The sequence below is a fragment of the Neoarius graeffei genome, chromosome 3 (assembly GCF_027579695.1).
Source record: "Neoarius graeffei isolate fNeoGra1 chromosome 3, fNeoGra1.pri, whole genome shotgun sequence".
Taxonomy (NCBI): Eukaryota; Metazoa; Chordata; class Actinopteri; order Siluriformes; family Ariidae; genus Neoarius; species Neoarius graeffei.
This window is the reverse complement of record NC_083571.1, coordinates 99,895,582-99,920,006: the sequence shown is the minus strand read 5'-3', so window position 1 is coordinate 99,920,006 and position 24,425 is coordinate 99,895,582. Positions and strand designations below refer to the sequence as shown.

At 41.4% G+C, this 24,425-nt stretch overlaps 1 protein-coding gene across 1 annotated transcript in view; it reads right to left on the bottom strand.

Moving 5' to 3' along the window:
- Positions 1-24,425, bottom strand: part of LOC132883769 (1-phosphatidylinositol 4,5-bisphosphate phosphodiesterase beta-1) — a 454,963-nt gene that overhangs the window by 155,060 nt on the left and 275,478 nt on the right. The window contains exons 6-7 of the mRNA XM_060917764.1: positions 11,261-11,314; positions 5,935-6,010 (exon numbers count right to left, since the gene is read on the bottom strand). Of these exons, the coding sequence (XP_060773747.1) occupies positions 5,935-6,010; positions 11,261-11,314 (130 nt within the window). The remainder of the gene's footprint in view (positions 1-5,934; positions 6,011-11,260; positions 11,315-24,425) is intronic.

Below are 24,425 nucleotides of genomic sequence, written 5' to 3'. Positions count from 1 at the left end.
ACATAAGCAAACAAACAAATAAATAGAAAAATAAAAAGTATTAAAATTGTGTCTCAAATGATCTGGATTCATTCATTTGCAAATTTAGAAACTTGGCTGCAAAGAATACAACTATTATTATTATTATTATTATTATTATTATTATTATTATTATTATTATTATATTATTATTATTATTATTACACAATAACTAAATGTATGCTTTATTAAATTGTCCTGTCGTTAAATTTAGTAATGTTTTGTCACATGAGTGCCTGAAGCGGCATTCCTGGATCACGTAACACAGAACAGACTACAAACATGGCTGCCAACCACAATTCCCAGAGTCCAACATAGCCTACAAACATGGCTGCCGAGGACTACATCACCAATCCATCACTAACTCTCTCACGTTCACATTCACCATCCTTCTGATTCCAGGTGTGATTGCACACACCTGGACTCAATTTTACACACACACACACACACACACACACACTTTAACCCTCTGGGGTCAAGAGCTTCGCTGGCAAAACTCAGCAGGTTTAAAATGAGTAGGTCATGTATTTAGATAAATATCTTTGCAAGTTTTTTTTTTTAATCATACAAGCAAGATAAACATATTGACAGAAACTTTATACTGTACACGTTCCTATGTGCCCACTGCCAAATAATATTATATTTTTTAAATGACCTAAATGTGATGAAACATAAAACTTGTCACCCTCAGTCACACCGGAGTCGGAGCACTGAGTGCCCACTTACACATTCATAAAAGACTATTCACATGGTAACGGCATGATAATCACTTTCACTCTTTCGGTTTCGATTGGTTTCTTTTTCACAGTAGGAACGCCCACCGTAAACAGGATAAAAACCTGTCAGCCGCAGTTTAGGCTACCTTTTTGGAAGTAATACTTATTGCGAGATGGCACTTCAGATGATTCAGGACAGCGATTCAATTTCAGGACAGCAATTCAATTCATGTTTCAGGACAGCGATTCAGTTTCAGCGGTTTATCGGCTCTTGAGAACTGCAATACTGATGATGAGCGGTGTCGTTTTGAACTTCGACTCAATCCAGCCGAAGATCAACTGGAGTAAGTGTAAATATTTCTTCTATTTCTTATGAGCATATCGGTTGATATGCGTGCGCTGTAGGGCACACACAGGAAAAATGACTGAGCAATTTTTCCATATTTAAAAGTATTTTCCTCAAAAATTGTTAATTTTGCTCTATTTTGAGTTTAGAGGAGTAAAATTTGGAGTTGGACTGGAGCAAAATTACAGTGTAACAGAGTTGGTTGTGGCTCTGAACTGAGAAAAATAGTACAAGAGTTCATTTCAAGACACTGAATAGAGTAAAACAACAACAACAAAAACAGATAAATAAGCTGTTGTAAAAAGCAGTCTTAGAACTGTGTTGGAATGTGTGAAAAACATTATCTTACCCATTGTGACTAACCGTTTTGATCACTTGACCTGATGGGATTAAGAGTTGGCAGTGGGAGGGGTTTTCACTCTTCTCATTGGATGGAATAGAAATTTTTACCCTTCTCATTGAATACCCCTCCCACTGCCAACCCTTTATCCCAAAACAACAGGACATAATTTTTTTGATGGCCAGTTAATTGTCCAAATCAATGGAGCAGATTTAAGTTTTTGTGCTTGATACATTCCTAAGACTGAACAGAATCACCTCAAGTGATCAAAATAGTTCATCACAATAGGTAAGGTCATGTTTTTTTCACACATTCCAACACCGTTCTAAAACTGCTTTTTACAACAGCTTCATTTATCTGTTATTTTTCTTAAAAGTACAATCATGACATACATACTATATAGATATTATTGTAGCTGAACTTGTGCTGAATACAAAAAAAGTCATATGACTTTGAAAATACTGCTTAGATTTGTTGAAATCGAAAACAAAATCAGAGCATACCCAGACCCCAAGGGTTAAGGACTCACATGCCACCAGTTCATTGTGAAGTACACGCTTGTACCTGTACCTGTCACATACTCCACTACACCAAGCCTTCTATTTCTGTGCTGTTGTGTTTATGGTTACGACTAGGTTTCTGGTTTATGTCTTTCTCTCTTGCCTAAGTAACTCTGTTTGCACGTCCCCTGACTTCTGCCTGTTTGATAACTTTAATTCTGCTTCTCGATTTGGATTTGCTTGCCACTGCTTATAATAAAACAACTGAACCTGCAACTATCACCATCTCCGCCGCCTGACACATTTATTGTTTAGAATCTAAAGAACATTACATTTGAGCAATGCAAGTGCTTGCTTTTATCCCATCTATTTTGCAGAATGTAGGACTTAACAGAACAAGAAAGAAACAAGACACAAATGAAAAAGAAAGATTAATCTTAGCAGCAGGCATAAAACCAAAATAGATCTTGCACACTTTGAGCTGTTTATGTGATGATGTATCCATGCATGGTTTCATCAGAGCAAAGGCAGAGGCATGTGCGCTTACAGACACAGGGTTAAAGACAGAGCAGAGGGATTAGCACTGCTGACAGTTAGCTCTAATTAACTTAACATTACAACAAAAACGACAACAAATATAACAACAAACAAATAATAATAATCCCAGCCAACCTCGAACTTAACAGTGCACTACTCTTCTGTAGACAGGGTGTGTGTATGTGTGCATGTAATATGCTATATATCAAGTTAGGGTTATTGCATATCAGATAAACGTGATCACAGGAGCAGAGGTACAGCTCCACCATAACCATGGCATGCATATACAATCTATACGTTGAATCTTTGGGTGACAAGATGTTCCAGGACAGGAGATGTCCTAAAAAAATGTTCCATGTTGGTCATGGTTTTTTTTTATTTTTGACCCTTTGCAGTTCCATATTTACTAACACTGGGTATTTTCATCCTCTATGATTGGACTCTCTAACGTAATTTAAGGCAGCATCACAAATAACCAGATTTATCAGGGTTTAAAAGGAAGTTTAAATCCAGAGGCAATGAGCTCATAATCGCAAACAACACCAGTGTCTAAGATACAGTGGTGCTTGAAAGTTTGTGAACCTTTTAGAAGTTTCTATATTTCTGCATAAATATGACCTAAAACATCATCAGATTTTCACACGAGTCCTAAAAGTAGATAAAGAGAACCCAGTTAAACAAATGAGACAAAAATATTATACTCGGTCATTTATTTATTGAGGAAAATGATCCAATATTACAGATCTGTGAGTGGCAAAAGTATGTGAACCTTTGCTTTCAGTATCTGGTGTGACCCCCTTGTGCAGCAATAACTGCAACTAAACGTTTCTGGTAACTGTTGATCAGTCCTGCACACTGGCTTGGAGGAATTTTAGCCCGTTCCTCCGTACAGAACAGCTTCAACTCTGGGATGTTGGTGGGTTTCCTCACATGAACTGTTCGCTTCAGGTCCTTCCACAACATTTCGATTGGATTAAGGTCAGGACTTTGACTTGGCCGTTCCACAACATTAACTTTATTCTTCTTTAACCATTCTTTGGTAGAACAACTTGTGTGCTTAGGGTCGTTGTCTTGCTGCATGACCCACCTTCTCTTGAGATTCAGTTCATGGACAGATGTCCTGACATTTTCCTTTAGAATTCGCTGGTGTAATTCAGAATTCATTGTTCCATCAATGATGGGAAGCCGTCCTGGCCCAGATGCAGCAAAACAGGACCAAACCATGATACTACCACCACCATATTTCACAGATGGGATAAGGTTCTTATGCTGGAATGCAGTGTTTTCCTTTTTCCAAACATAACGCTTCTCATTTAAACCAAAAAGTTCTATTTTGGTCTCATCCGTCCACAAAACATTTTTCCAACAGCCTTCTGGCTTGTCCACGTGATCTTTGCCAAACTGCAGACAAGCAGCAATGTTCTTTTTGGAGAGCAATGGCTTTCTCCTTGCAACCCTACCATGCACACCATTGTTGTTCAGTGTTCTCCTGATGGTGGACTCATGAACATTAACATTAGCCAATGTGAGAGAGGCCTTCAGTTGCTTAGAAGTTACCCTGGGGTCCTTTGTGACCTCGCCAACTTGCTCTTGGAGTGATCTTTGTTGTTCGACCACTCCTGGGGAGGGTAACAATGGGTTCGAATGTCCTCCATTTGTACACAATCTGTCTGACTGTGGATTGGTGGAGTCCAAACTCTTTAGAGATGGTTTTGTAACCTTTTCCAGCCTGATGAGCATCAACAACGCTTTTCCTGAGGTCCTCAGAAATCTCCTTTGTTCGTGCCATGATACACTTCTACAAACATGTGTTGTGAAGATCAGACTTTTACCCTGTCCACACTAGGGATTTTGTACCGATACGAAACTACTTTCGTACCGCAACACCTGTCCACACTAGCAACTATACCGGTACTGTAGCGGTATAACTGTATCGGTACGAAACCCACAAATGTATAGGTTTCGTACCGGTACAGTATCGGTACTGTAGCGCTTCGCTGTAGTGTGGACAGATGAAGTGGCTCTGTATCAATACAAATATAATGCGCATGCGCAAAGTCACACACCTCAATCAATGTCTTCGCTGAATAAAATAGTGAAGAACGGAGATTCGTTTGTTTCTTTCTCAACTGCCTCGCGCGTTTTATACGATTCGACTGAATAAATGACCACCAGAAATACAGACTGTACATTGACAACAAAAAGCACACACACGTTGTTTCATCCGTACGGAAGCATAGAGAGGCCCTTCATATAATCCTTTTTTAATTCACCTTGTTATCCCGAGATAACGACATAATTAATTCAGGATCTCGAGAAAACAACTAATTTGAGATCTCGAGAAAACAAAAACGTTATTTCGAGATCTCGAGAAAACAAAACAATTATTTCATGATCTCGAGTAAACAGCTGAGAAATGGTTCATTCAGGTGCGCCAAGAGACTTGTGATATGCTGACTTTGGGGCTATTTCTCATTCTGTATAGACGCAACTTTGGTCATTAGAATGTCTGGAATAATCGATCACCTAATAAGGCAATATTTTGATCAGGGGTTGACACAGGGAGAGATTGCATTAAGTCTTTTAATAAGGGATAATTTCAAAATTAGTCCGCGGCACCTCCGCAAAGACTGACCCAGCTTCGTCTCTACCGACGGAGATACAGTGATCCAGCTGAGATCATTAAATAATTGTTTTGTTTTCTCGAGATCACGGAATAATTGTTTTGTTTTCTCGAGATCTCGAAATAACGGATGCCGTATATTCTCGGAAGGAAGTTACTCGGTAACCATGGAAACATTTCGCGCACGCACATTTCAACTACCATGAAAGAAAACCGCAAACATTTCTCGCTAGTGTGGACAGATGCACTAAACTGTACCGGTATACTTTGTATCGATACAGTTATACCACTTTCATACCAGTATAAGTGTGAAGATCAGACTTTGATAGATCCCTGTTCTTTAAATAAAACAGGGTGCCCACTCACACCTGATTGTCATCCCACTGATTGAAAACACCTGACTCTAATTTCACCTTTAAATTAACTGCTAATCCGAGAGGTTCATATACTTTTGCCACTCACAGATATGTAATATTGGATCATTTTCCTCAATAAATAAATGACCAAGTATAATATTTTTGTCTCATTTGTTTAACTGGGTTCTTTTTATCTACTTTTAGGACTTGTGTGAAAATCTGATGATATTTTAGGTCATATTTATGCAGAAATATAAAAAATTCTAAAGGGTTCACAAACCTTCAAGCACCACTGTATGATATTATACTTATTTTATTAAATAATTATGTTTTAATGTACTATTAGTTTTTGTGTAATCTGCACCTTTAACGACAAACTGAACATAATCTCATAATGTTTCTTTAGAACTGAAGCTGAACATTGAAAATATACTATTACACATTTACACTGGCAGTAAACAAACCCAGCAGCACTGACAGACATAAACCTGGGCTTACTCTGCCCGATGGAAGACTGCAGATCTCCAGTGCATTCTCAACCCGCTTCCTGTCTGCTGAAAACACACGGAAGATGCTAGAGCAAAGCACATAAGAAGCTCTTTTAGGGAAGTGTAGAACATGGCAACAAATATTTCATCAAGATGTGCAATCTTTTGTACGTATCTTTTTTTATATTCTATCCACATTCACTGGATATGAGCAATCGCACACTCTGATTGGCTACTCTACTGCTAGGATATCAGCTCATATACTGTGAATAGAGAAAAACAAAATGACAGAGCGTGTTGCTGAACCAACCGAGGACAAAATAAAAACTTGACTCGAAAACAAAACCATAAAAAATACAAAAAAAAGCAACAAAATATGGAATAAAAGTATTTGATGGTAAGAGCGTATCTTTTTTTATTTTTCAAGAATCATTATTATAGCATTTTTCACAAATTGCTCCTGATATTTCGCCGGTTTGTTTACGTTCTAAACGGAAATTATTTTGGCGGATGTTTTGTATAATGTTTTTATTTATCAAATTAGCAAGAAATAAAAATAAAAATGCTCCGTTTCTCAAAATCCAGTGAATGTGGATAGAATAAAACAGTTATTCCACTCAATCTCGTCATACATGGCTTATAGCCGACTCCGTGCTACGCGATTCGTCGGCTATCAGCTCATGTATGACTCAATTTTGTAGAATAACTTAAATCTACACTGTCTGCTCCAAGTTTCAATTAAATAAGCAGCAGTGTAAATTCTATTATACTCTATTTACACATAAAACAATGAAACACTGTATAACCTGAGAATCTGTTATATAACCAACTAACTATTGACTTACGGTACGTTTTTACATTTTCTGTGATTGTATCCTTTATTTATGATATTTTTTGGGCTTTTTTCACCTTTATCGGATAGGACAGTGCAGAGACAGGAAATGAGCGGGAGAGAGAGATGGGGAGGGATCGGGAAATGACCTCGGGTCGGAATCGAACCCAGGTCCCCGGATTTATGGTAGGGTGCCTTATCCACCTGAGCCATGATGCCCCCGTATCCTTTATTTTGCAATATATCTCATATTTAATATATGTAGCATAGTTAGTACATTTTAGTCAAGTTCTTTTTTTTTTAAAGTATCTAATCATAAAATGTGATATTGTGTTTACCGGACTATGTGCAATAGTTTATATGCTGCAGTTTTATGACCAGGGCTGTGAAAAATCCACGGATTTGCGGAATTCTGCGGATTCGATTGCAAAAATATAATTTTTGTAAATCATGTATTTTTGCAAATAAATGTTGGGGCTGGGGGTACTCTGCTAATGGTTGGGGATCGTAATCGCCGACGAGTACATTGTTTACTGGATGGGGGGGAATATAATGCGAGGTGTCCCTGTATTTTACGACATCTTACGAGTTATATATATATATATATATATATATATATATATATATATATATATATATATATATAAAACTCGTAAGATGTCGGATATATATATACACACGACATCGTAGACCGTTTTACAACACAGCGCCATTTCTTCCGTACCATTTTCAGGTTACTCTTTTCAAACACCTGCTGACGATATAGCTTGCGATTAAGTGATAATAAAAGATTTTTTCGGTATGTCTGTGTTGCGGAGAGACATTGTACAGAGGGAGGATGGTGATAATGACAATGTGAAAAAAGTAGACAAGGAAAACGGCATCAAGAACCCGTGGAATTGGCGGTGGCTGGAATTTAAAGTCGGAAACGAATATCTTTGTGAACACATCCAAAAGATCAAGGAACCAGGGAAGGCGTATTGCGGGTTATGCCATCAGGATGTAAAATACGGATCGGGAGGAAGAACACGCTCAGTCAATCATGTGCAGGGAAAGAAACGCGCAGAACTGGTGAAATTAAAGCTGTCAAATTACAGATTACCAGGTATTTATATCTTGTTTTCATATTTGTCTGTTGATCATGCATGATACTTTTTACTAAATGTTTATTAGCGTTAGAACTTATTTTTAATTTGCCATGCTGATCGTCGTGTAAATGCATTTAGCATGATAGCCTTAGCATGATCACACATACATACAGATTATATATATATATATATATATATATATATATATATATATATATATATATATATATAAAGAAAGAGAACAAGTTTTAAAGTGACATTTTTAAAACAAAGGTATGTTATTGATATTTTTTACTTGATTTTATAAAGTTTCTAAATGGTTTTACTATGGTTCTTGAAATGCCTATCAGTATTTTCAATATGCACATTTTGGGAGCAATTTTCTCTTTCAGGAGATGCTAAGAATGTTCTATTTGATGCAAGATTTACTTGGTTTCTGGGGCCATGTGGACTCCATACCCACAGCTTCTGGGGCCCCCCAGAACCCTACATTTTTTTCTCGGATTTTACTTTTTCCATTTCACAGCCTCGTATGACGTAAGCCAGTGGAACAAAATTTCATTCAAATGTGCATTCTGAATGTACAGGTGAATGACAATAAAGTTATCTATCTATCTATCTATCTATCTATCTATCTATCTATCTATCTATCTATCTATCTAGATAGATTTGTCATTCACCTGTACATTCAGAATGCACATTTGAACGAAATGTTGTTAACAATAAGTTATCTATCTATCTATCTATCTATCTATCTATCTATCTATCTATCTATCTATCTATCTATCTATCTATCTATCTGTCTTTATAGATAGATAGATAAATAGCTTTGTCATTCACCTGTACATTCAGAATGCACATTTGAATGGAATTTTGTTCCACTGGCTTACATCATACAGGGCTGCGAAATGGAAAAAGTAAAATCCGAGGAAAAAAGTTTCACTTTAAAACTTGTTTTATATATATATATATATATATATATATATATATATATATATATATATATATATATATATATATATACAACCCCAATTCCAAAAAAGTTGGGACAAAGTGCAAATTGTAAATAAAAACGGAATGCAATGATGTGGAAGTTTCAAAATTCCATATTTTATTCAGAATAGAACATAGATGACATATCAAATGTTTAAACTGAGAAAATGTATCATTTAAAGAGAAAAATGAGGTGATTTTAAATTTCATGACAACAACACATCTCAAAAAAGTTGGGACAAGGCCATGTTTACCACTGTGAGACATCCCCTTTTCTCTTTACAACAGTCTGTAAACGTCTGGGGACTGAGGAGACAAGTTGCTCAAGTTTAGGGATAGGAATGTTAACCCATTCTTGTCTAATGTAGGATTCTAGTTGCTCAACTGTCTTGGGTCTTTTTTGTCGTATCTTCCGTTTTATGATGCGCCAAATGTTTTCTATGGGTGAAAGATCTGGACTGCAGGCTGGCCAGTTCAGTACCCGGACCCTTCTTCTACGCAGCCATGATGCTATAATTGATGCAGTATGTGGTTTGGCATTGTCATGTTGGAAAATGCAAGGTCTTCCCTGAAAGAGACGTCGTCTGGATGGGAGCATATGTTGCTTTAGAACCTGGATATACCTTTCAGCATTGATGGTGTCTTTCCAGATGTGTAAGCTGCCCATGCCACATGCACTAATGCAACCCCATACCATCAGAGATGCAGGCTTCTGAACTGAGCGCTGATAACAACTTGGGTCGTCCTTCTCCTCTTTAGTCCGAATGACACGGCGTCCCTGATTTCCATAAAGAACTTCAAATTTTGATTCTTCTCACCACAGAACAATTTTCCACTTTGCCACAGTCCATTTTAAATGAGCCTTGGCCCAGAGAAGACGTCTGCGCTTCTGGATCATGTCTAGATACGGCTTCTTCTTTGAACTATAGAGTTTTAGCTGGCAACGGCGGATGGCATGGTGAATTGTGTTCACAGATAATGTTCTCTGGAAATATTCCTGAGCCCATTTTGTGATTTCCAATACAGAAGCGTGCCTGTATGTGATGCAGTGTCGTCTAAGGGCCCGAAGATCACGAGCACCCAGTATGGTTTTCCGGCCTTGACCCTTACACACAGAGATTCTTCCAGAGTCTCTGAATCTTTTGATGATATTATGCACTGTAGATGATGATATGTTCAAACTCTTTGCAATTTTACACTGTCGAACTCCTTTCTGATATTGCTCCACTATTTGTTGGCGCAGAATTAGGGGGATTGGTGATCCTCTTCCCATCTTTACTTCTGAGAGCCGCTGCCACTCCGAGATGCTCTTTTTATACCCAGTCATGTTAATGACCTATTGCCAATTGACCTAATGAGTTGCAATTTGGTCCTCCAGCTGTTCCTTTTTTGTACCTTTATCTTTTCCAGCCTCTTATTGCCCCTGTCCCAACTTTTTTGAGATGTGTTGCTGTCATGAAATTTCAAATGAGCCAATATTTGGCATGAAATTTCAAAATGTCTCACTTTTGACATTTGATATGTTGTCTATGTTCTATTGTGAATACAATATCAGTTTTTGAGATTTGTAAATTATTGCATTCCATTTTTATTTACAATTTGTACTTTGTCCCAACTTTTTTGGAATCGGGGTTGTATATACACACACATATGTGTGTATGTGTGATCATGCTAAGGCTATCATGCTAAATGCATTTACACGACGATCAGCGTGGCAAATTAAAAATAAGTTATAAAACTAATAAACATTTAGTAAAAAGTAGATGATCATGATCATATTTGTCTGTTGATCATGCCACACAGTAGCATGATCAACAGACAAATATGAAAGCAAGATATAAATACCTGGTAATCTGTAATTTGACAGCTTTAATTTCACCAGTTCTGCGTGTTTCTTTCACTGCACATGATTGACTAAGCGTGTTCTTCCTCCCGATCCGTATTTTACATCCTGATGGCAAAACGTGCAGTACGCCTCGCCTGGTGCCTTGATCTTTCAGATGTTGGATGTTGCTGTGACTGAATTCTGGCAAACATCCAAAATAACGAAAAGTCAGGTTTTGACCAAAACACATTTTTTTTCTGCTTACAGCATTACACTAACACCGCTACCTCAAGAAAACACAAATATATTTGCATAAAGCAATGCAAAAAAAGTCTTTATATTACTTCTACATGTGTCTCGGCTTTCTGCAAAGCTCACATTTGATCCATAAGGACTGTTTTAAGGTTTAAGGATGTTTTTACTGCTAGATTGTTAGCTAAGTGTGACATTCTGCCTGAGCCGCCACACAGATGGGATTAAATGAGTTTCATTAACTGCAGGAGCATTTGTTACAGATTCAGTAAGTGAGAAGCAATCACAGACAGATGCCTGAGCAGGCTGTGTTACTTATGTATGCAGTTTGGGTTGTGTTACTTACTTCTTCACAGGAATAAATCCTTCAGGATTGAGCTGCAGCACTAGTCTAGTATACCTGTAAAAGGAAATGAATTATTTTCAGAATGTGTCACTTTTTTTTTTTTTTGCAAATTACAAATAGTTCTTTCTGTTGGACAAAAGTATAAACTGTTGAGGCATTTGTTGCTTCGCTCTATAAATATTACTGACATTGTGTATATCTCTATGCATGAATATCAGCCAGCCTCATTTGCCTAACCTCAACAAACCTTCTGTCAGGGTTTGTTTTTGTGCATGCAGCAGTGCATAACTGTCCCCACGTGTTTCTAATTATAGAAACTCTGTGTGTGAAAGCGTGTGTGTGTGTGTGTGTGTGTGTGTGTCCCCTTACAATGCAGGTATTTACTTTTTATGCACTCAAAGCAGGATATTCTGCATCAGCATTGGACCGCAAGGACACGCTAAAAATAGCCTAAATGCACCTCGGGTTATTGTTATGGATGACGCATAGCTTTTTTTCCCATCAGATTTTTAATGACCATTATGCAGGTGCCCATGCTAGCGTTAAAGACTGCTAAGTTATGCTGGTATTAATTAACCATCAGTGTGAAGGGTCTGAACTCAGTGAACTCTTTCTGAAACCCTCAGCCAGGTCACACACTGCATGATCAGATGAATCTGGTCCACAGCACAAGGACATCAAAAACTGCTGCTGTAGAGACCTTATCAGATGATCACATGTTTTTGCTGTGCATATTTATTTGATGGGTTGTGTAAAAAGAAGAAAGAGTGTCTTTGGTAAATAGTGCATGTGATGTTTTTGTTCTGTATTCTAATGTGTTGAAATAAGGAAGCGTGTTTAAAAGGTTTTTTTTCATAGCCATTTTTAAAAATCCCAGCACAGTTGACATATTTTCATTTAATTTCAGTGTTAAACATTTAAATAGGTTTACAGTGTCTTGTAAAAGTATTCATCCTCCTTGGTGTTTGTCCTGTTTTGTCACATTACAAGCTGGAATTAAAATGGATTTTTGGAGGGTTAGCACCATTTGATTTACCCAACATGCCTACAATTTTAAAGGTGAATATTGTTGTTTTATTGTGACACAAACAATAATTAAGATGGAAAAAAAACAGAAATCTGGAGGTATTCACCCCCCAGAGTCAATACTTTGTAGAGCCACCTTTTGCTGCAATTACAGCTGAAGTCTCTTGGGGTATGTCTCTATTAGCTTAGCACATCTAGCCACTGGGATTTTTGCCCATTCCTCAAGGCAAAACTGCTCCAACTCCTTCAAGTTAGATGGGTTGCTTTGGTGTACAGCAATCTTCAAGTTATGCCATAGATTCTCAATTGGATTGAGGTCTGGGCTTTGATTAGGCCATTCCAAAACATTTAAATGTTTCCTTTTAAACCACTCCAGTGTAGCTTTAGCAGTATGTTTAAGGCCATTGTCCTGCTGGAACATGAACCTTCATCCCAGTCTCAAACCTCTGGCTGACTCAAACAGGTTTTCCTCCAGAACTGCCCTGTATTTAGTGCCATCCATCTTTCCTTCAGTCCTGACCAGCTTTCCTGTTCCTGCATATGAAAAATATCTCCACAGCATGATGCTGCCACCACCATGCTTCACTGTAGGCATGGTGTTCTCAGGGTGTTGGGTTTGCGCCACACATGGCATTTCCCATGATGTCCAAAAAGATCAATTTCAGTCTCATTTGACAAGAGAATCTTCTTCCATGTGTTTGGGGAGTCTGCCACATGCTGGTGGGCAAACTCCAAACGTGTTTTCTTAAGCAGTGTTTTTTTTTTCTGGCCAGTCTTCCATAAAGCCCCACTCTGTGGAGTGTACAGCTTAAAGTGGTCCTATGGACAGATACTCGCATCTCCGCTGTGGATCTTTGCAGCTCCTTCAGTGTTATGTTTGGTGTCTTTGTTGCCTCTCTGATTAATTGCCCTCCTTGCCCGGTCTGTGAGTTTTGGTGGGTGGCCTTCTCTTGTCAGGTTTGTAGTGGTGCCATATTCTTTCCATTTTGCTATAATGGATTAAATGGTGCTCCGTAGGATATTCATAGTTTGGGATATTTTTTATAACCCAACCCTGATTTACAGTATACTTCTCCACAACTTTGTCTCTGTCCTGTTTGGAGGCTCCTTGGTTTTCATGTTGCTTGCTTAGTAGTGTTGCAGAGTCAGGGTCCTTCCAGAACAGGTTGATTTATACAGACGTCATGTGACACTTTGATTGCACACAGGTGGATCTTATACCCCTTTTCCACCAAATCAGTTCCAGGGCTGGTTCGGGACCAGTGCTGGTGCTGGTTCACAACTTGTTCAACTTGTGAACCAGCTGAAAACCAGTTTGCTTTTCCATAGCTCGGGGTGCTAAGAGGAGCCACGTCATTACGTCACTGTATACGTCAGTTACGTCGCTGCGTTTGCATAAACCTTGGCAGGAACATCGAAGCAACAACAACACAGAGAAGAAGAAGAAGCAGCAACAACAACAATAATGGATGACTGCTGCTTTACTGCATCCATGATATCTCGTCGCTTATTTAAAAATGGCAGCCTCTCGCGGTCTTGCTATTGTTGTTGGTCTTAACAACTCCACCCCCCGCTGACGTAAGCAGTTCTTTCCTCTAGCCCAGCAAAGAGCTGGTGCTACCCTGGAACCGTTTTTTTCTGGCCCAGAGCCAGTTCTTTGTCAGTGGAAACAGAAAACTCGGTTCCAAACTAAGCACTGGCCCTGAACCAGCCCTGGAACTGATTTGGTGGAAAAGGGGTATTAGTCAACTAATTATGTGACTTATGAAGTGCATTGGTTGGACCAGCTCTTATTTAGGAGTTTCATATGAAAGAGGGTGAATACCTATGCACATTCCGGATTTCTGTTTTTTTTCATCTTAATTATTATTTGTGTCACAATAAAACAACAATTTTCACCCTTAAAGTTGTCAGCATGTTGTGTAAATCAAATGGTGCTAACCCTCCAAAAATCCATTTTAATTCCAGCTTATAATGCGACAAAACAGGACAAACACCAAGGGGGATGAATACTTTTGCAAGACACTGTATATTGTTTGATGTTTGACAGCTGGCTACATATCATCCACAGTAGTGTTACAGATTTTACCCTTCAATTCTTTTCTCATTCTTCTGACCTTCTATGTCATCAGCGTGCAAATGTACAGTCCACTGATTTTACATGAAGTGTTCATTTAACATTAAGGAATCTTCCACTTTTAGCCCAGAAAATAGGATTTAATTCCCAGAGCTTCTCGGATGTAGGTGATACAAACTGTATGTACATGAGGTTGGCCTCGTGTCTGTCATGTTTGCTGAAACCTCCACCCTGCTCACATGTTTCCCAGATGTGCTATATTTTGTAATAGAGGTACGATACATCCTAAACAGTTATTCCAGAACTGGACATTACTTTGAGAAAATGGTAATCTGAGCTGCTTTGGTTTTGAAATCTATTGTTTTAGCTATTATCAATCATTGTTTATATACATAGATAGTGCATCATTTATGTACATGTTAGTTATTGAAGACTTTGCTAGACATCTGGCATTCTTATGTTTATTCACATGTTCTCCAAGACACACGCTGGAATTTCCTGCACTGCTTATGCTAGAATGCAAATATTTTTGGCTTGGTTCTACAGATGGATATGTTGGAAAACAGCACGAGCAGTTTGAATCATGATCTAATAAGTCAGAGACTATCCAGGCCCTAGTGATTTTTATATTTCAATACTAATCTTACTTGATCAATGTAAATGTGTTATATGACAATGGAACTTGCTGTACACTTACTATCCACTTTACGAAGAACAAATGTACATTTAACAATTATTCCACGAAATCGAGTCGTACACGAGCTGATAGCCGACGAGGCGCATAGCACCAAGTTGGATATAAGCCAGGTATGACAAGATTGAGTGGATTAACTGTTTTATTCTGTCCACATTCACTGGATTTTGAGAAACAGAGCATATTTATTTATTTATTTATTTATTTATTGCGGCGGCACGGTGGTGTAGTGGTTAGCGCTGTCGCCTCACAGCAAGAAGGTCCGGGTTCGAGCCCCGTGGCCGGCGAGGGCCTTTCTGTATGGAGTTTGCATGTTCTCCCCGTGTCCGCGTGGGTTTCCTCCGGGTGCTCCGGTTTCCCCCACAGTCCAAAGACATGCAGGTTAGGTTAACTGGTGACTCTAAATTGACCGTAGGTGTGAATGTGAGTGTGAATGGTTGTCTGTGTCAATGTCAGCCCTGTGATGACCTGGCGACTTGTCCAGGGTGTACCCTGCCTTTCGCCCGTAGTCAGCTGGGATAGGCTCCAGCTTGCCTGCGACCCTGTAGAAGGATAAAGCGGCTAGAGATAATGAGATGAGATTTATTTATTGCAAATTTGATTAAAAAAAACTTTATACAAAATGTCTCACAAAATCATTTCTGCTTAGGTGGACTTCTCAAAAAACCTATCGATGGCTGCACAAATTGACTTTAGTGTTGCTTTTTTGTACAAAGTGCCGTCTTGCTGTCATGCCAAGGTATAGAATAGCTTTAGACATTTATTTAATTCTTCTTTGGACATTTCAGTTTTGCAATTTTCAAACTTTGAGCTTTTGACCCAGTCTAAAAAAAAAAAAATCAACAAATTTTAAATGTGAATTTGTTCACATGAAGAATATAAACAAACTGGTGAAATGACAGTAGCAATTTGTGAAAAATGCTACAATAATAATTCTTGGGGGAAAAAAAAGATATGTCCTTACTATCAAATACATTTATTCCATATTTTGTTGCTTTTTTTTGTATTTTGGGGGGGGGGGTTGTTTTCAAGTAGAGTTTTTCATTTCGTCCTCGGTTGCTTCAGTAACACGCTCTGTATATGAGCTGATATCCTAGTAGTAGAGTAGCCAATCAGAGCATGCGATTGCTCATGTCCAGTGAATGTGGATAGAATAATTACTAATTCATGTAATTATCCAATCCGATAAACAGCTGGCTCAATCCATGAAATCATGCACATACAGGTCAAGAGCTTCAGTAAATATTCACATCCAGCATCAAAATGGAAATAAATTATGATCTGTCACTGACCATGGCATGTTTGTTGGTGTCAGACAGGCTGCTTTGAGTATTATACAAACTGCTGATCTCTGGGTATTTTCATGCAATAGAGTGCAGGCTTGTAGTACTCGAGTCCGACTCGTGCCTTAATTTTAAGGATTTGTGACTTGACTTGGACTCAAGCACTGATGACTCGGACTCATGCATTAACTGCATTCAGACTCGTAAATTGGAGATGAGGACTCGGATATTTTCTTTATTTTTTGTAACAAGCCATAATAATTTGGCATAAGATATTTATATCTACATTAATTTTTATACTAATTTCATGCAAGAGAATGCACATTCACCTGTTCATACGTCATGTTCAGGAACAAACTAACGTTATGTTCAGGAATAAACTAACATTAATGGTGCTAAAATGCCTGGAGAGAACGCCCCTAGGATTGTCCGCTTTGCTTACACAGACTTCTCATGCAGTGGGAAAAAATGCACTGCTGTGTGTTCCATATGTAGAAGAACTATTGAGGAGAAGACAGGGACAACCTCGAACTTCATTCGTCATTTGGTAAAACTCCACGCAGAGAAGGAAGTGACACGCTATGTTCATTGCTCTGTTGATAGCGGGGCTTGCTTGCTGAGGAATGAACTAGCTAGTGTTAACCCTCTCTCATGTTATTTGCCCTGTTGATAGTGGGCGGGGCTTGCTGAGCGATGAACAAGCTTTTTATCTGTAGCCTATTAACTAAAATGTGGCAGTCAAGCAGTAACATTAGTCCAACACAGTAGCAGAGATGTTTTCACATAAAGGTAGCAACAGCCACCATCAAATGGTACAATTGTAGTCTTGTTCTTGGACTCGACTCAAAATTTTCTTTCAAGCATACACGCAGAACCATGGCCTCACTTTCGTTTATAAATGCCTTGAGACCTCAAGAATAGCACAGGAATAGTTTTAAGCGTTAACAATAATCTAATATAGTAATTTTTATGATTAAAGTTACTTATATAGGTAGCGGTCTGAGTGAATGACCTTGACATCCGTAACATCACAGCAGGAAGTCTATTGGTCTCATCGCCATTTCTGCTATACTAAAACACAGAGCTGACTGCAACTCCGATCCTCCATTTTGAGCTAATTTATCGCCATGCCATATAGATGTGTTGCTGGCGGGTGCAGCAACACGACAGAAGGTGGATTTACGTTGCATTCATGGCCCAAGAATGTTCAAACTGCAAAGATTTGGATGTGTTTTGCAAGAAGTTCATGGGCACATTGGGCGCCTACGAAGTGGTGTAGGTTGAATTGGGATTAATTAAATTATAAATTATGTAAGAATTGATAATTAAATTAATCAATTTATAAATAAAGATCAGTCTCATAAAATCTTAAATTATTAATCTTAATACTCACCATGAATGGTTACATTCAAGATTAATGGTAGCTCTGTATTAGAGGGGAAACCCAGTTGTGTACAAAAGCTAAATTCTGAAGGAAAAAGGAGTTCTAAATAGTTGACCTTGTGAATAAACAACAGGAACAAGTAAAATGCAATTCAATTTTATTAGCTTTTATTTGTCTACTACTCACTAATAATAATAAACTCAAAATACATTCAATGTCAGCAAAGGTAATAACAAGACAAAACAATGGAACAATTACACCTGGACTATAAATTTGAGGGAAAGAGAGAGAGAAAGAGATAGAAGGAAAAAGAAAAGAATCCCTTGTGTGTGCGTGTGTGAGGCTAGGGCAAGCCGATGCGTGTGTGTGTGTGTGTGACCTAGCTTGTCGTTAGCTAAAACAAAGGAATGTTAGCTAAAACAAAGGAATGTTAGCTAAATAGAACAAAGGATTAGCTCTGTGGCTAATGTGTGCTTTGTGTAGGTATCTGTGGGCAGATGCTAATGACTAGCCACTCTGGCAATGCTTAAACAAAATGGCGGTCAGTGCCTAGGTGTCGTATCACAGGTAACTCAATGAGGAAGGTATCAAAATGGCGTCGGAAAAATGGCGCCTGCAGGCCTAGTCGAGAACACAAGCCTACCAGCTAGCGTATCACCCTGAGGTAGCTAGCAATAAGTTGCTAAGGAGAATCTGACCACGCTACAGCTGGATCCAAACACTGCACTTAACAACAATTTCCAACAGACTATCTAGGCAAAGAACTCAACGCGAGAGAGAGAGAGAGAGAGAGAGAGAAAGAGTGTGAGAGAGTGTGTATATGTGTTGGATGGAGAGAACTAGGCCTTGTAGCGGTCTAGCCTCGGAGCTTAAAATAACAAACTTGTCGCTGCGCTGCTAATCAGATAGGGAAGCTAGCAATGGAGTTAAGGAAAGATATCATGCAAGATACCCTGTCTAACAAGTTCAAAGAAAAAAAACAGAACCAAAACAAACAATAAAAACAAACAAACAAAAAAAACAAACAAACACCTTCCGTGTCTGAGCGGGTATGCTAAATAGCTCAAAGCTTAAACATGACCCTAACAACCATCTGAATAAGCTACAAATTAAAAATTTGCCCAAGTGCCTACTCAATGCGATGGAAGTTCTTTCTCCGATGTCCGCGCTGAGGGTCGCAGTCCGAGGAGAGGAGGTTAGCGGCGCGTTGCGTCCAACCGCGGCTAACGAAGCAGGGAGATGAAAGCCTAGCTGGCCCACGGTGCTTCAGGAGAAACCTCCGGTGATGCGTCGACGAGAAAAAGGCTGAGAGGAGCGAAGCTGTCCGCAAATGCCTCTTAGCGTGGAAAACTACTTAACTGTAGTTAAACTTTGCAAAGGTTTAGAATCGAAACCACTATATCGCTGAAACTTAGCGGGTCGTTCAAAAGTTCGGCCGAAACTAATTTGAACAGGCTGTTCTCAGACAATAGCGGTTAGTCTCAACACTGTAGCTTGCGTGCCTACAGTCCGTCCGACCACTCCAGTAGTCAGAACATGAGAGAGCGAATCGAGGCGCTCTCGATACAGTTAAAGCAGTTCCACTTCACGTCACATCCGGGTGGAGTGCGCAAGGAAATTGTGGGATCGTTATAGGGGGCGCTGGCGAGTTACCAACATTCCCCCCTTGGCCATAGGCGCTGAAAGGAGTGATACCCTATGGGCACATGGTGTTTAGTCTGCGACCCACGGTCCCTAGTAATCCACAATGAGGTAGTTCCACAATGAGGTAGTTCCAAGGGTCCTTTCTGTGAAAAGTCTTTCAGACACAGTTCAACAGTTCAATTCATTTCATACAGTCCATAAGATGCATAGGCACTTGGGCATGAAAGCATAGGCACTTGGACATGAAAACAATTACACTATGGCTACTTAACTACCTTCTACATACAATATTTCACACAGCAAACAAAAATAATCAAAACTCCATAAAGGAAAATGGAAAAGAGGGGTTAGTTAGCGTGTTAGCAAGCCTACTCTTCAAGAAAGTTAGTGGAGGCCTTAGGCCTGATGGAGAATCGGACAATGCCACGATCTAATTTCTCAGGTGCGTAGATCATTTTGTCCAGTTTGCGGTGTAGTGTCAGTATGTACCTATGTAGAGTGATGGCTATGAAGACTGTGATAACCCAACCGCTAGCTAGAAATCCCAGCGCAATTCGGCTTATTAAAGATCCTTGATCGGAAGAAGGGTTTGCGCGGTTATTCAAGAAAGTGGTAGCGATGCCAGTGGGCTTAAGATCGAATTGCACGGTTTTGGTCCCTTCCAGCAGTAGTTGTGCTTGGAGGGTGGAGTTTATCTCAAGTTCGTGACCTGGGAAGGCATCGGGCATTTCTATCTCGGTCTCATACTGGTCAGCGCTAAGGTGATGGAGGGTGATGTCACCCACGTGAACAGTGGCTCCAAGTGGGACACTTAGGAGAGAGGTTTCGTTAGGTATCTTCATTCTAGTGGCAGTGTTATGTTGATCATATGATACCAGAATCTCAGTTTGGGGAGTGTTGATTAGCCACCGATTACCAGCTCTTTCTACTCTAGTTCCTATTCCTTCATCTTTAATAGACAATTTGCCTGCACACTTCTGCTCGGGGACTTTTGTCAATCCACAGAGACGGTCTGTGGTGTCTCGGATAAAGGGATTGCTGGGGCAGACCCAGTGGATATCTTTGGTAGAGGTGCACATGTCTAAATTAGGGACGAGGTAGATAGAGGGGTTGTCATCGTGATAGGCTATGGTGGAAGGTGTCTGCAAACGTACGTGTACGTCGTTGTTCCAGAAACCTACATTAAGGACAGATTTGATTCTGTATATGTTTTGCCGTTCAATAACGGGGAGATTGAGGATGAAGCCTATTTCTAGGTTTTGAGGGTTCACAAAAATGGGGATAGCACTGCCAAGACTATAAGCCAGATGAATCTGTGATGAGTAAACGTTAGTCGTGGTAGTAGATCGGAGTATGCTGTCAACCATGCTGAGGGGTATCAAATATGGTGGGATTTTACCTCCACTCAGGGTGCTGAGAGAGCTACTTACTTCTCTCATCAGGTCCTGCATTAGGTCTCGGATTACTCGGACGTACTTGACCTCGCTTCTCATGATTGTCGCTAGCCTGTCTACGGCATGTACGGTGTTCTTGATTAATGTAGAATGCATGTTAACGGTTAGTATGGTTCCCTGCAGGGTTTTGCCTAGGCCCTGCAGCTCTTCCTGTTGAGTTAGTAGTCTACCCTGGATTTCTGGCATTTCTTCCTTAAGAATGTTCATTTCTCGTTTGACCGCGGTTAGGCTAACGGTGTTAACGGCAGAGAGGCCCATTGAGAACAGAGAGCCAATGGCGGATGCAGCAGTAAGTAGTCCTCCGAGGAACCGTTTAGGGCGTGTTTTGCCGCTGAGTTCCTCCTCAGTGACTATGAACTTCTGTAACTGTTCGAGCATGTGAACTGTGGTACGCTTGGCGTGTTCGATGTTGGACCCAATCTCGGAGTCAGGCCCGGTTTCGAGGTTTGTTTGTGTGGGCGATCTAAAATGCTTACGGTACACGTCCCAAGGATCGAGGCGGGTGTACACGCGCTGGGTATGGACGCGGCAATTGGTGAGGAGCAGTCCTGGGGCATCTTGGAGAACAATGCCACTCGGCGGACCTGGTTCCACTATGTTACCGGCCAATGTGGTCTGCAGGACTAGGAAGATGCCGAGGATCCAGAGAGGGGCCATTCTGCAACATACAGGAGTTTGTTATTCCGATTTGAGTGGTAACGAGGGTGGTTACTTATAGATGCACGCTTATGGATTGAGAGGCATGCAACTAAGTTGGGCAGGCTATAACTTATTGTTTGTCCACCCCCCTATGGAGTGTGGACTGCTCAAAAAGCTTTATTTGGTTGCTATGGACCCATCTATACGAAGGCGCCTGGCTGGGCTTCGAAGTTTTGATGCGGTAGGCGACGGGGGACAGTTTACCGACGATTTCGAAAGGGCCGGACCAACGGGGTAAGAATTTTCTGGCTACTCCTACCGGTTTGGTGAAATTGAAGTATAGGACTCTGTCGCCTACTTCGTACTCACGGTGTGTCGCCTTTCTGTCGTAGTAAGCTTTCTGTCCTTTCGCACTCTTTTCGAGGTGTTCCTGGGCCCACGCAAACGTGGCCTGCAAGTGGCGTTGCAAGTCGGTGACGTACTGGTGTGCGGTGTACGCAGTGGCAACGCTTAGGTCCTCTGGTCGGTAGAGGAGGTGTAAGGGAAGAACCATTTCACGGCCAGTCATCATTTCGAACGGGGTGACTCCGGTGGTGCGGTGAGGAGTGGACCGAATGGCCATCAGCACCAGAGGGAGTTTGATGTCCCAATCTTTGCCATGGTGACTCACATACTTGCGAAGCATGCTCACGATGGTTTGGTTGGCGCGTTCGACCTGACCGGAAGACTGAGGATGATACGCGATGTGGAATTTTGCCTCGACTCCGAGCATCTCCCACAACACTCTCATGACCTCTGCGGTGAAATGAGTACCTCGGTCGGAATCAATGGATAGGGGCAAGCCCCAACGGCTGAACACATGGTTCATAAGAAGGAGAGCGGTGGTCTCTGCGGTTTCGTTTGGGGCGGGCAAGCATTCCACCCACTTCGTGAACGCGCAAGTGACGGTCAGGAGGTACTTATTACCTCGAGCTGATTTCGGCACCGGTCCGACCCAGTCTATCTGGAGATTAGACCAGGGGAATGAGATGCCTTTGCTTTGCAGTGGGGCGCGGTTCAACGGTTGGGCTGGTCGGAATTGGCAGCAAATCAAGCACCCTTTAACATACTCGGTAACGTCCTGAATCATGAAGGGCCAATAGACAATCTGTTGGAGTGTCTGGTAGGTCGCCTGAGCGTTCCTATGGCCCCCGCACGGGCTGTCGTGAGCGTACTGCAACATGACCCCCCTATGATCTGTGGGCACGACCCACCGGGGAGGTCCCTGGTTGCGTGGTGTGTACACCAGGAGTCCTTTCTCGAGTTTTAAGCAGTTTTTGAGATTGTGAAGGTGGTTTAAGTCTCGGGACTGTTGCAACTCTTGTGGGGAAATTGGGGACGCCACGGGGTCCGCAAGGAACTTACGGATTTGGTGGATCACGGGATCCCTTTCCTGCATAGACACCAGGTCGGCGTCCTGGGGCAGTCGGCCGAGTTGCACGGTTCCTGCTTGGGGTACTGCGTCAGTTTGACCTGCTCTAGCCTGTCGGCGAGTAATCGCGGTTACGTTATGGCGTGGCGTCTCGGGAAGCCATGACGGCTGGAATTCCCAAAGGGGGCCGTCTACGGCTCCCGCTTTGGCGAGGCCATCTGCCTCATCGTTACCGACTTTGTCAGGTCCTGGGACTTGAGAATGTCCCTTCACCTTCTTCCAATAGACGCACATTCCCTGTTCGGTTATGAGTCGATTGCATGCTAGGAAGAGTTCGGAGTGTTTCACTTCCTTGCCCCTTGCGTTTTTCATGTCCTGCACCTTCCACGAGGGAAAGTGTGAGACGAAGCTATGCCTGGCATAATTTGAATCAGAGCAGAGGACTAACCGCTTGATGTTCTCACGGGCAGCTTGTTGCAGGACGATGAGCACGGCTGCTACCTCCGCATATTGGCTAGTCTTAGCCCCAAGTCGGTGTTGGTATTTCCCTTGTCTAGGGCCGTTCGCCCATACGATACCGACACCGGCTTGGACTTTGCGTTCATGATGGAATGAGCATCCATCTATGTAAGCGGTGGGGAGGTCTTTGCAGACGTTCTCGTCATAGTAGTGGTGGTCGGAGGGGAGAGCAGGTACGGTTGTTAGTTCGGTTTGATCCGGACTATTCTCGCAGTCGCAATGCTGGCATTCCGCCAGGCCTCGGCCAAGCGCCATCTTGTGGTTCTGGGCGTACTTCACCTCGACGTCGTAGCCCTGTAGTGCCATCATCCAAGCTGCGATGCGACTGTTCGAAACTCTTCCCTCTCTCAGCCTCTGGCTGTTCAAGAACAAGACCGGTTGATGATTGGTCTCTATCACCACCTTCTGGCCACCAATGTAACTGCGAAAGTGTTCAACGGCCCAGACCGTGGCCAGCAGGGCTTTTTCGCAGTCTGAAAATTTAAACTCCACAGCACTGAGGGGCCGACTGGCGTATGCTACGACACGGCGATCTTTGTCATGCTGCTGTGACAGTGCAGCGCTCAGGCAGTGGGTGGAGAAACTAGCCTCCAAGAAGAACGGTTTGTCTTTGTCGGGATACGCGAGGCAGGGAGCAGAGCAGAGCTTCTGCTTCATGCTCTTGAACGCGAGTTCTTGAGGCTCACTCCACTGGAAGGGTTTATCCTTCCGGAGGAGCTCGGTGAGCGGTCGTGCTATCTCCGCGTAGTCCTCGATGAACTGTCGGGAGTAGTTGCAGACCCCTAAGAAGCTCCTGAGTTCGGGTACGTTGGATGGGGCTTTGATATCTTGGATAGCCCGCACCCTCCCTGACTGGGGTTCAATGCCATCTGGCCCGACGCACAGTCCAACGTATTCAACTTTGGTGCGACACCACTGCCCTTTGGTGACAGAGAGCTTCGCTCCTGCTCTGGACAGCTGGGACAGAACATGGCGTATCTCTTCGAGGTGTGCATCAAAAGTCTGTGACCTAATGAGGATGTCATCGACATAGA